Genomic DNA, 13,985 nt, shown 5'->3' on the forward strand with positions numbered 1-13,985 from the left:
CAGCGGCGCTTTTGTTATGACAAACACCGCAGTCTTCTGATTCCTTCACTTGCGATCACGTGGAAAAGAAAAAGCCCTGTTCGATCATACTAAATACATTTAATAATTCTGTTATATTGCTACCCAATGCAGTCTAATAAAATGCATGACATATTAAAGCGCCTTGGGTGTTTCCATGTTTTATATCATTTAAAAAATGGAGATCGAGAGTGTATCATGTCATCAGCATGACAACATAGGACATGGTCGAGTCGATAGCTGAAATTGCTTATTTCTCTGGATTCAAACATTATTTGAAACATTAGCAGACAACACAAGAAAAAAAAATCATAATATTAGTTATATAACTAAAAACTTTTTTATAAAAAAAATTAAAAAATCGGCTGCCATCAGCCTGTCTGAGCAAACAATGTGACGGTTGTGGTTCTGCAACAAGATGGCGACAGAGACCGCATAATAAGTGCTTAGGGGAGAAAAACTTATTTTTCTCAGTGCAATTTTCAAACTACAGTTGAACAAATCATCATAGATCAGGTAAGTGACATTCTAAGTCGATCTGTCTCCCCACCACAGAAACTGGTAGTGTTTGCTTTGCTCTGGCTTGTTCAGGGTTAATTATTGCGATATCCTGATCGCAACTGATTAATACTAGGACATCTCTGTAGACTGATAAATCACTTTCAGCCTCGTAATCCTAAGCAAAAATTACCTGTTTTGTATGCTAAAGAATCATTCAAATACTAGCTCTATTGTGACGTTGGTGAAGTATCGATGGTTTCTGCTGTTCTGACGGTCAACTGCTGATGTGAATGAGTGGCGAAAGAAAGTAGTTCATTGTACAAAAGACACATTTTTGAGACTCCGTGTGCTTGATTTTCATTTTTATAAACACAATTGTGCCTTCAATTTTTTGTATAAATGTCATATCACACTCGTAGCAGTGCAATATGGCTGTATATCAGCACTGGTGGGGGCACTAAGGCAATGATATACAGCCATATCGCACTGCTACTCATGTAATATTGCTCATCTATTACATATTGCATCTTACATATTAAATATAAGTTCAATAATGATGAAACATTTAGATAGGCAACCACTTTCTTTTCCCTTGAAAAATACTTTAAGCTCAGCAAGGCTGTAGTTGTTATACAAAACATTAAAATCAATAAGATTTTGAAATATTCTTGCAAATGAATACAATTATTTATTTGAAAAGATTTTATTATATTATTTATTTTTGTGATGCAAAAATATCAGCATCATAACTCCAGCCTTCAATATCACATGATCCTTCAGAACTCTAATGGACCCTTTTCAAATTTACAGATTTCTTATTAACTTAAGTCATCACAGTTGGGTAAACTTTAAGCACAGTGAATCGGAGAGTACAACAAATTATTATTGTTATCATGACTTTCAGAAAAATAAAATAAAAAAAGTGTTATAACGGTAGCTACACTGTAAAAAATGTCTGTGATTTCAACAGTAAAAAAACTGTAAAAATGCTACAGTAAAAATCTCTAACCTTGATAACAGTTTCCTTAATATATACGGCAAACAACCGTAAACTAACTTTCCCAGAATTCCCTGCATAGCACATCACTTTTTATGCTTTTTGTTGACATTAATATGGTTCTTTTTAGTTGTTTCCCCATCAGTTATGTACATTAGAGATTTATGTTACATCTATTGTTGATAAACGATGTTTATTTCATGACTTTAATTTTATGCATGTTACCATACTGTTGTTTAGTTGCTGTGTGAATGACACTGAGCACCTTCTATACACTTATACACTTTTGGACTTGTGGTAAAAGTTTTGTGATCAGCATTGGTTCATTATGTAACTTTCTCATCACCAGCTGCATACGGCTATGTTAACGTGTCTATCTGTGTCACAAAAGATGTGCAGATGTTAGTAATTCAAAATATAGATATATTACAGCTATAAATTAATGAAATACGGTAAAAATTAAAAATTACTTTTACGGTTTGTACCTTATTTTTAACTGTAAAATACTGGCAACCATAGCTGACTTTTTTTTTTACTGTAAATTTTACGGATTTATTTTTTTAAATATTCTTAAGTTTTTTTTTTTATCCAAATATTAAAAACTTTCAAGGATTATAGATCTGTGAAGAGGGTCAATTTACTGATTTGCAGAAATCTTTTGCATTTAATCTCACTTCAGATCAATTGAAAGCGTTCTTGATAAATAAAATATTAACTTCATAAATGTGTGGAAGTCTCAAGAAACAACTTAACGTCGATCTCCAATTCTAAAATAAGTGCTTTACCTGCAAAGCAGAAACATCCACTTCTGTCTGAAAGGGGTTTGACTGAGCAAGAGTCATGAGCTTTTGAGCACTCCAGCCCTCCACTTCTTCAGCCAACAGGAGGAGCTTCTCCCAAAGAGAAAAGCCAGCCTGAAGGTTATCCAGATAGCAGTCTGTCTTCTCAGTCACCTAAAATATAAGCAGTTTTACCAGGTTAAAGACTGCACTGAACATAAAAGAACAAAAGAGTATTTACATCACACTAAGAGATTAGTGAGAGAGCATACATCCAGCCAGCGGTCCATGAGGGTGTCCGCTTCACTTTCAAATGGAGCGTCTGTACAGTCCAGGACCCTTCTCACCAGAGACTGAAGCTGCCTGCACACAGATCTGAACTCCTCCACCCCATCTCCCAGACCACTGAGATCTGACTTTATACTTATCACCTGGACACACACACACACACACACACATATACAGGTATATTACATTTGTAATGATATAAAGTATTTTCACGATAGTACATCAGAAAACAAAACACTTTACAAAAGGGTTTTATTAGTGAAACCATTAGTGAAAGGGACTTGTGGAGCTGTGCATTGATGGATTTGCTCTTCAGTGTTTGGACTTTCAGCATTAAAAATTAAACCACACTGAACTGAACTGAACTAAACTGAACTGCAACTCTGCAAACTAGACACAGTTTTAGTTTCAATCTACTAGAACTTCTATGTTCAGCTGCTTTGACACAATTTACATTGTAAAAACACTATACAGAAACAAAGATGAACTGAACTTTAGGTTACACACTGACAACAACATTGAGAAATAGATACATTTATTACAGAAATTGATGTTGTTAATGATACTGTACAGTTGTTTGAAAGAAAACACTACTCTGACTTTTCCTTGACATCCACTGATTAAAAAGTTACATTTTTTAGTTACATGATGACCTTTAATGTATAGAAAAGCATGTGGCTGATGCATTTATGGATCTGTGATCAATTAATTTAATGCAAAATCAACAAATAGCACAAATAGTACATTTTAGAGATTTTCTGGAGATTTTAGCCATGCAGGAAACTGTGCCAAGCCCTTCAGTTCCATTTGCAGTGTTTTATATTAAATATTAATATTAAATTCAAGAATAGAAAGTACTCGTCCTGTGTGGGACCAGTGTTGGATAAGTTATTTTAATGCTAATTATTTATGATGTATACTAATTTCATGATTAAAAGTTGTATTCTAGTTACAAAAAATTATAATTGTTTGGAAATAACTTAATAAATCAATTAATAATAATTACTTAGAAGACTACTTGAATACTTAATGCTACTTAAAATCCATATAAACCACAAAACATAGACCACAGAAATAAAACTTGATTTGCATCAACATTGCAAAAAAACTTTCTTAGATTTTTTTACTCGTTTCTAGTACAATGATCTACAAATCTTAAGAAGCATTTTTTTAATAAGCAAAAGTGTTGTCCTGTTTACAGTAATAATATGCCAAAATTTTGGATATTTGGACTAGAAGCAAGCATTTGCTAGAAAAGCAAAAACAGGTTTCTGCAGGTTTCATAAAGTCAAATTTAACTTGATGGGCTGGCTAATAATTCAGGGGGGTTAATAATTTTGACTTCAACTGTATATAGGGCTAAACACTAAAAATTTTTGTAATAAAATGGTAGGACCAATGGAATTGAAAAAAACCAAACAAAGTTATTTCTTAACCACATATTTTCATGTGCCAAAAAACAAAAACTCTAGTTGTACAGACTTATTTTTCAAAATAATGTTTTTTTTTTTTTAATCACATGTTTAACTTTGTTAAAAGTATCTTTAATATGAAGAAAACTACATAAATAATCAAAGATATATATGTTTGCGTTTAGTCCAAATGAATTGAGCATAACTCCTCATTAACCTAATGTGTTTCTGTTACAAAACCTCAAGTTTCATGCCTATTTATAAATATTACAACCACTCACACTATCTTTAGTAAATAGTTTTTGTGTAAATAGAAAGTTATGTAAAAGGATATATTGCTGTTATTATCATGAGAAATTGTGTAATTGTTTTTAGTTTACTTTTCTGGATTAGGGAATTTAATTAAGCAAATTTGTATCTGTAAAATGTCTGTAAAAACAGCTGTTGTGAAATAAACATCTCTTTGCAATAAAAAAACTTATACTTTACATATAAATATATTACAGACTGTTGGTGATTGGATGGGTGTCGGCCCGAATGGGTAACCTTACTTCAACAACTTTTAAAATGAAGACCTGTTTAAAATGATTTAAGAACTAAAACACAACATTTCTATGAGATTAAGGCCTAAAATTTTGTTTTGAAATTTAAGATATTTTAAGAGTTTTTAAGACTACAGCAGACACCCTGCAAAATATTGTTTTCAGAAATAATATGCCAAAATTTGGGATATTTAGGCTAGAAACAGGACAAAAACTCTAACTAAGGACATTTTTGTGCAGTGAAACAACTTTATTTAGATATATTTAAAAAAAAAAAAACAGTTTAAAACATTTTACCCACAATCTAGCATTTCATTTATACTCACACAAACACATTCAACTAAAAGACCCAAGTCAAATCTACATCGATATACAAACAAACGGTACAAATCTGCTTTATCTGAAATGATGCAGCTAATACTGCCATCTGCAGTCCAATTCACTCATGATTTTTTGTACCTTGCTGATGAGTAGCTGAAGGTTGTCTTTGCCCATGTATGAGGCCTGATCGCCAATGGTCTGCTCTGCTCTCTGTAAAGTGCCACCCAAATTATTTCGACAGCTCTGAAACTTCTTCAGCAGTTCGGTCAGAGAAGCACACTGCTCACGACTGAAACAATAGCAAGAAACAAACACATACTGTACTGTCTGATTACAGCATTACAAAAAGATTTCTTTTTTTTTTAACCTAGTGTTTCTGGTTCACCTTTCAGTGACTGATCTATGTGCAGTTTCCCACTGCGTCTGCAACTCGCTGAGGTTTGTGTCTGATGTGTTCGCATCTCGCAGATCATCAATCTCTGAGCGGAGTGCATGCAGTTTACTCTCCATGTCTGTCAGGAAGCGCAATCTGAGACAGAGAAAGATGCTGATGAGATTCAGACATTTCTCTTAGTCTTGAGCAGCCACTCAGTAGATCAAAATCAAAGAGGGAGAGCAAGTTTCAAGAAGTTGTTAACCTCATCTTTTTTCTTACCTGCAATCTTGATTGGTATTCTATTGCATTGAGTTGTGATTATTTTACAATTCAGAATTTCTTTAGTTGTCTTCTTTAACTATTGTTGCAGTGCTTTGTGATTTAGAAAAGTGCATTGTAAATAAAAACATATTATTTTACTTATTATTCAGCGAAAGCCAAAATGAATCTGAAACTAATCAAAAGGTGGGAATTAATACAAGAAAGCCAATTTTTATATTTAGGTTTTTTTTATACCCCATTTCATTCTGTGTATGTTTATAACACACCAAACTTCTTTTAATACTATCATTTCAATTACATAAAATGACACAGAAGGTAAATAAAAATGTGCAAAAAAACTAAGAAACCTGGCTTTATTGTACTGCACTATATTTTATATTGCAATTGTGGTTTTAATTTATGTTTTTAAATTAATAAAAAATGCAATTTAATTACATTTTATTCATTTATTCATTTTATTTTTATACCCTTTATTAATCTGGGGTCACCACAGCGGAATGAACCACCAACTTATCCAGCATATGTTTTATGTATAGGATGCCCTTCCAGACACATTATCCGTAGTCCGAAGCTAAAATTGTCCGTAGTGTATGTGTGTGAATGAGTGTATATGAGTGTTTCCCAGTGATGGGTTGCAGCTGGAAGGGCTTCCACTGTGTATAACGTGCTGGATAAGTTGGCAGTTCATTCCGCTGTTGCGACCCCAGATTTATAAAGGGACTAAACCGAAGAGAAAATGAAAATGAAATGAAATGAAATTTTAAAATAAAATAAATAAATACATAAAGTTAACTAAGTTAACTATCTCTTGTTTTTGAGTCTCCTCACCTGTGCTGTAGAGCAGGAAGTGTGGGCTCCTTCAGCACATGTCTCTCCAGTGCTGCCAGCACCTCCCTCAATGTGACCAACAGACCCATCCTCTTCCTCCCAAACGCTCTCTCCTCCTTCTTCTCCTGCTTCTCTCTTCCCTTCCGCCCTCCATCAGACACTCTCTGTCCTTCAACGAGTCTGACCTGGAACCCCTCCTCCAGCGCTGACACCATCTCAACACAGCTGCCTGCTTTATCATCCAGTGTGATCCTTAGACCAGCATCATCCAGCATTGTGTCCAGCTGAAGCGAATCTTCCCTGACCTGTTCAAGGCTTTTCTGGAAGGACACTGAACTGTAGCTTTGGTCTGACGTCCTGTGAGCATTTAATTCATCGTTCAGCTGCTGGAGATGAGAAAGAAGCTTCTCGAGGGCCACAAGAGCCGACTCAGACTTTTGCACACAATGTCTTTGCTGCTCCAGGCATTTTGTGCGGTTGTGGAGAGTTTGTTGAAGAGGAAGATGAGTTTGAAGCTCAATGTGACTCAGATCAGTGCCATCCCCTACTAAACTTTCTCTCTCGTTAAGAAGAAACAGCTCTTTCTTGATACTTTCATCCACACACTATATAAAGAACAAAGATGTCAGGTTGTAAGTACGTTCAAAAATGCAAAGTACATCAGTTCATGAAAAATACATTACAGCTAAATTTGAATGAGGGAGCAAACGTATCTTAGAGGCATAGTTTACCCAACAAAACAAATACTATGGTAGTCAATGGTTACAGGTTTCTATCTTTCTTCAAAATATCTTCTTTCGCGTTCAACAAGTAGAAGAAAAAAGTGAAAGGTGAGTTAGCTGTAGAGATAGCACTCCCAAAAATGAACATTTTATGATGCCAAGTTTGCTTACAATACATTGTGTACTTTGAGTTTCTCTTCTTAGTTAAGTTGCATTAAAATATTACATTCAGTTTATTTGGAATTATTTTTAAAATAATGGTTGCTTGTATGGAATTATTCTCATAATGATAATACTATTTTTATATTACTATTTACAACATACTATTTTTGGTTCCTTTTAAAAATAAGGTTGCAAATAGAGATCTGCTTGTTTTAAGTTTTAGTTTTTTACTTAAAGTGTCAGAAGCTGCTAACTTGCATTTTACAAATCGCAAAAAAATTATCTTTAAATGTTCTAAGTAGAGTAAATTAATTGCTAATTTTGATTTTGAGGGGAATAATCACTTTAAAATGTGCATTTGAACACTTTTTACAGTTACAATTATGTAAATTAAAGCTACAGTGCTCAGCATATATGAGTACATCCCTCACACATATATCTTTAAAATTCATATTTTTAATAGGAAGCAATACAATATTATATTTGTGTATATACATTCGATTAGTCAGTACTGAAGCCAAATCTGAAGCTAATCTAACAAAATAACTTAAAATAACGGTCCAAAAACTAGTACACCAAAATGTATATGTTATAGAAAAACATTAAATACAAATTTAAAAAGGAGGAAAAATCAAGAGAATTTTACAAATATAAATACATATTTAAAAATCTGTTGAAATTTTGTAGGTTGTATTTTTATTTTAGTTGCAATACTCTGCTTGAATTTAAAAGTTTTATCTTTCAATTTCTAAATATGTTTGGTGACAAAAATATTATTTGAATAAATATATCTGTTTAATAAATCTGTTTTGTTTAAATACACCAAAATACATTGCTTATTTTTACTGAGAAATGGAAAAAAAATAATTATTTTCAAAATGGGCTGTACTTAATTATGCCGAGCACTGTATATTGTAAAATTGTGATCTCAATTCAAACACACATGCAATCTTTTTTCTAAATAACAACAACAACAAAATAACTTAATAAAACTTTGACAAAGACAATCATATCAAACTTTCAAATCTGTGTTCACTCATCCAAAGAGTAATTTGGTCCAAAAAAACCCTGATATGATTATTCTTTTTTGTAGAGTTGCTTTGAATCAATGTGAATGCTGCACACAGACCCATGAAAAAAGCTGTTTTATATCTTTAAGGTATGTTCACAAAAAATGAAAAAAAGTGTTCACCATCTTAGACTAACATTTAATATCTATATGTATGAAGATGAATTTGTATGATTGCCTACCTTTAGCTCTTCATGTAAATTTCTGGCATCAACAACAGCAAAGTTTCTAACATTCAGAGGCTTCTGACTGATCTGTTTGAGCTGATCAGAAATCAGTGCGATCTGAATGTCAACTGACTCCAGCAGCTCTATTGTAGTTTCAATGGATTTCACCCTGAACAATATAAAAAACAAACATTATTAGCATTTTTTCACATTGTTTTTCTTTTAATTGTTACTAACTACTACTAACAACAGCTCTTTAAAAGACTTAGCAAGCTCCCAAGCAGGAAGCTAATGTTTACAAAACATTATAAAAGACAGATTTGGACATTTTGTGGAAGTGACAAACTACAAGCTTTACATGTTTATACCAGTTTTATATCTTCTAAACAAGATACTAACTTATAGATAGCCTAAAAAATAACAAACTTTATTTTAATTTCACGGGACCTTTAAGAAAGCTGGTTGAATCTGGTTGAATAACCCTGAATTTCAAATTACAACAAATTGTTACTCTGACAAGCTGTCATATTCTGAAGAAAGAAATGCTCTAAACATTATCAGACCTTCATAACATTTTTTATACAATATTAACATTTTACTTAAACTTATAACTAAAAAAAATCCAGTAAACCCTTGGAATATTCAAGTGCTCTCTTAATTTTTTACCACAGCTGCAGTTTTAAAAGCATCACTTGTATCTTACCTGGCCTGAACACATATCTGTTGTTCCCTCCACTGTTGAATGAGCTGATGTCTCTCCTGCTCCATGTTACAGCCATCCTCCATGTGCTGAGAACTCTGGGAAAACTGAATCTCAAAGTCACACCACAGAGCCTCTGTCTGATCCTTAAGAGCCTGAATGAGGACACAGCATTCCCATTTGTATACAATATGCACCCTAGGTGTCTGAAAGTGGTGTGTGGGACTAACCAGTAGATGCTGGAGTTCACTTCTCAATGAGTCGGAAGAGATACTGGTGATGCTGCTGCCGGGGCTGATGGGAAAATCAGATTCCAACTGCTGACTATTGTGAAGCAGCTGCTGATGGAGGACTGATTGAGCATCTCTGTATCTGAAAAAAGTGGTTCAAGATTAACCATTCATTCATTCATTTTCTTTTCGGCTTAGTCCCTTATTTTAATCTGGGGTCGCCACAGCAGAATGAACTACCAACTGATCCAGCATATGTTTTACGCACCGGATGCCCTTCCAGCTGCAACCCATCACTGGGAAACATCCATACACTCATCCACACACATACACTATGGACAATTCAGCTCACCCAATTCACCTATACCACATGTTTTTGGACCTAGACGAAACGCACAAGAACACAGGGAGAAAATTCCACACAGAAATGCCAACTGACCCAGTCGATGCTCAACCCAGTGACCTTTTTGTTGTGAGGCGATTGTGCTACCCACTGTGCTGGCCCTCAAGACCAACCATAGCATATAAATTGTATAAAATCTGTATGTATAAAAAGGAGCATGCTGATTGCTTTAAAATGAATGAATATATATTAATAACGTATAACTTTATAATAAAAATGTTAGTCATTTATTGCTATCATGGCAAAGTTGAATTATCAGCATAATTACTCCAGTCTTTTGATGTCATTATCTTTCATATATCATCCATGCTGATATGCTGCACAAAAATATCTTGAAATATTCTGCAGCTCCCCTACTTCAGGATAATTTATTGTAACTGAGATTTGCTCTTTCACTTGCCAGTTTTGAAAACTGCTCTCAAATCTTATTTGTTTTCACTGGCTTTTGATTAAGATCAGTTTTACTATTGGATATTTTTATAATTTTTATCCCTTTTTTTCTTATATGATCCATGCTTTTATTGATTTTATGAATTGTGTTTTTTTATAAAGCTCTTTTGTGCAATGCTTTTGTTTTTAAACCTGCTATAAAAATAAATTATGACTTCACTGGACTTATGCCTGGGATTATGGTTACGATTGCTTTTTATGAAAAGCTGTGTTCTTTTAAACCTTAGATTTTTTATTTATTTATTATTTTTTTGTAAAAAATAGTCACTTTTGCATACAATGCATCTGGAAAGTATTCATATCGCTTCACTTTTTTCCATTATTTTTTTATCTCACAGCCTCATTCCAAAATGGATTAAATTGGTTTATTTCCTCAAAATTCTAAACACAATGCCCCATAATGACAATGTAATTAAAGATCTTTTTAAATTGATACAAATTTATTAGAAATAACAAACCTGAAAAATCACATGAACATAAGTATTCACAGCCTTTGCCATGAAGCTCCAAATTGAGCTCAGGTACATTCTGTTTCCACTGATCATTCTTGAGATGTTTCAGCAGCTTAATTGGAGTTCACCTGGTAAATTCAGTTGATTGGACATCATTTGAAAAGGCATACATCTGTCTATATAAGGTCCCAGGGTTAACAGTGGATGTCAAAGCACAAACCAGGCATGAAGACAAAATAATTGTCTGTACACCTCTGAGACAGGATTGTCTCGAGGCACAAGGCTGGAGAAGGTTACAGAAACAATTCTACTGCTCTGACATTTCTTATAAGCACATTGTGACCTTTATCACCCATAAGTTGAAGATGCTTGGAACCACCAGGACTCTTCCTAGAGCTGGCCGGCCATTCAAGCTGAGTTATCGGGGAGAAGGGCCTTAGTCATGGAGGTGATTAATACCCTTATGGTCACTCTGTCTAAGCTCCAGTGTTCTTCTGTAGAGAGAGAAGAACCTTACAGAAGGGCAACCATCTGTGCAGCAATCCACCAATCAGGCCTGTAAGGTAGAGTGGCCAGAGAGAAGCCACTCCCCGCCTGGAATTTGCCAAAAGGCATCTGAAAGACTCTCAGACCATAAGAAACAGAATTCTCTAATCTGATAAGACTAAAATTAAACTCTTTGGATTGAATGCTGGGCGTTACAGTTGAAGAAAACCAGGCACCGCTCATCACCAGGCTAATACCATCCCTACTGTGAAGCATGGTGGTGGCAGAATCATGCTGTGGGGATGTTTTTCAGCAGCAGGAACTGGAACACTAGTCAAGATAGAGAATTCAATTCTATTGAACATCCCTGGAAAGATCTGAAATCGGCTATACACCGTCGCTTCCCATCCAACCTGATAGAGCTTGAGAGGTACTGCAAAGAGGAATGGGCAAAAATTCCCAAAGACAGGTGTGCCAAGTTTGTGGCATCATATTCATAAACTTGAGGCTGTAATTGCTGCAAAAGGTACATCCATAAAGTATTGAGCAAAGGCTGTGAATACATGTGATTTTTCAGCTTTTTTATTTTTAATAAATTTGCAACAATTTCAAAAACTCTTTTGTCACATTGTCATTATGGGGTTTTGTGTGTAGAGTTTTGAGAAAATAAATGAATTTAATCCATTTTTGAATGAGGCTGTAACATAAACAATGTGGAAAAAGTGAAGTGCTATGAATATTTTCAGGATGCACTGTATAAGATGCATATAATTTTTTGTTGGAAAAAACATTCCTTTTTAATTAATTGTGTTAAAAATATGATATCCATTATTTAATATACATATTTTTAATACAACACATATATGTTCTTGCTGATTTTTTTCTTAATTAATATTGTTAAATAAAATCTATTGAATAGATTTTATCTAATAATATTTTTTGTATTGCTTATATTTTAACCCTTTCCATTGTCAGCTCCTGCCATAACTATTTAATTGAGTCTGCAGTTGGGGCAAGGAGGATTGGCGTGTTGGGATTTCTTTCACATGCTAAACCAGAAAAAGGTACTTTTAAAATTACTTTTAAAAATTATTATTTTTAAATTTTGAATGTTTCAAAAATAGCTGCAATTTTGAAGCCTTGCCAACAAAGTGTAATTGTGATAACAACGAAACTATGACAAACTGCTTAAACAGCACTTGGATGGGTTTGTCCTGAATGTCCCGAGGAACTTTTTGTACTGTACTTAGTGTAAAATAGATTTAAAAAAAGAAAAGATTAAATTACACATTTTAGCCTAAATGTATGGTGTTTGCTCAGCAAAAACTTAATATTATAAAAACTAAAACAAAAAAAGACCAAAATGTCAATAGCCATGCACAAGGTTTTTAAACAAATAATATTAATTTGATTATTTATTCATGTTGTGCTTTGCATTTTACTAATGTTCATATTTTAAATCTAATAATTACAAATAGCCTAAAAAAGTCAGCAGCACATACTATGAGTTTTGTATGTGAATTTTAAAAAAAGGCTCTTACTCTCTGTATTATCAGTTTTCTTAGATAGCGCTGACAGAAATATAAACAATATTTAAAAGCAGTGATTTGCATGCGGAGTTGTTTACCTGCTCTGAGCTTTCTCCACTGTGGCCTTCTCTTCCTGTGCTAAACAGGGGTGGATGATGGTCCTCTCTGCTATCTGTTTGATCTCCACGATGTTGGTCTGGACAACAGCCTATCAGAGAGAAGGACCACAGTGTCATTACAAACAGGCTCAAACAACCCCAAAACAAGCGAACACTGTCAGCGAACAGCCCTAATCAATCTCAGCAGATTAACTCCTCTGAGCCGTCCATGTGCTTAAGAAGGTCAGAAACATCCAATCAGAACTGAGAAGGAGCTCACAGGCTTTATCTCTGTGTTTGGTCACAACAATGCCAAAATAATGTGACGTTAGGACCGGGCAGATACAAAACTTATGGATGTTCTTTTGTTAAAGTAATGGTCATGCTGATGTGATATCAGAGGAAAAATTTTCTAAAGAGCTAATAAAGCAATAAAGCCTAATGCACGTAATGTAGTGTACAGAGATTTGGACTTGAGCACGTGTACCTGGGAGTGGACGAGGCTGAGGTCCTCAAGCAGCACAGTCTCTCTCAGCGGGACACTGTCCTCCCTGCTGAGAACACACACACATACACGCTTATTGAAGTACTGTATGTGAATGAAGACATGCTAGTGGCTTATATGTAAAGCTAATTATAATGTACCACATACTAAACATACTACAAACAATGTACACAAACTAAACAACTAAACTTTGTATACATATAATATGACTAAGTATTCTGTATAAAATAAAATAAACAAACATGTAAAAAACCTAGCTCTTTTTTTTTCTATAAAAAAGTTAGAGAAAAAAAAACACAACAGTTGATTAGTTAAGGGTCGATAAGTTTACAGTTAAAACTAGCCTTATTCAAGGATATTGCAAACAAATTATTAAAAATATAAATGTGTTTATATTTCAATGAATTTTATAAACAGATGTCACCACTTCAATATGTTCCCTCTGCTGCCGTGCTTGCTGTCGAAGCGCCAGTAGTAAGTGTGTCCGCAGCCTTTGACTGATGTGTGATGCTCTAAACATAGATTTTCAGCTTTGCCTCTTCACAATACTAGATGAGACGATACTGTATGTTTACCTTATATGTGATGCGTTCAATTAAAATATAATTTTGTTTGGGTGTTCTGCTTTTTAGTAATAAACATGCTTTTACACTATACTTTATGTTTAA

General features: G+C 34.0%; 1 protein-coding gene across 7 annotated transcripts in view; it reads right to left on the reverse strand.

Annotated features, from left to right (window-relative positions):
• The window catches only part of syne2a (spectrin repeat containing, nuclear envelope 2a), a 168,884-nt gene that overhangs the window by 108,547 nt on the left and 46,352 nt on the right, over positions 1–13,985 (reverse strand). For 5 of the 7 annotated variants that reach the window (XM_068215480.2, XM_073932715.1, XM_068215479.2 and 2 more), the window contains 10 exons: positions 13,300–13,366; positions 12,813–12,922; positions 9,395–9,536; positions 9,168–9,319; positions 8,480–8,633; positions 6,345–6,949; positions 5,244–5,387; positions 4,997–5,147; positions 2,568–2,726; positions 2,302–2,469 (listed from right to left, as the gene is read on the reverse strand). In XM_068215480.2, coding sequence (XP_068071581.1) covers positions 2,302–2,469; positions 2,568–2,726; positions 4,997–5,147; positions 5,244–5,387; positions 6,345–6,949; positions 8,480–8,633; positions 9,168–9,319; positions 9,395–9,536; positions 12,813–12,922; positions 13,300–13,366 — 1,852 coding nt within the window. The remainder of the gene's footprint in view (positions 1–2,301; positions 2,470–2,567; positions 2,727–4,996; positions 5,148–5,243; positions 5,388–6,344; positions 6,950–8,479; positions 8,634–9,167; positions 9,320–9,394; positions 9,537–12,812; positions 12,923–13,299; positions 13,367–13,985) is intronic. The other 2 variants (XM_073932716.1, XM_021468616.3) reach the window with 1 other exon arrangement.

This window comes from Danio rerio, chromosome 20 (assembly GCF_049306965.1).
Source record: "Danio rerio strain Tuebingen ecotype United States chromosome 20, GRCz12tu, whole genome shotgun sequence".
NCBI lineage: Eukaryota > Metazoa > Chordata > Actinopteri > Cypriniformes > Danionidae > Danio > Danio rerio.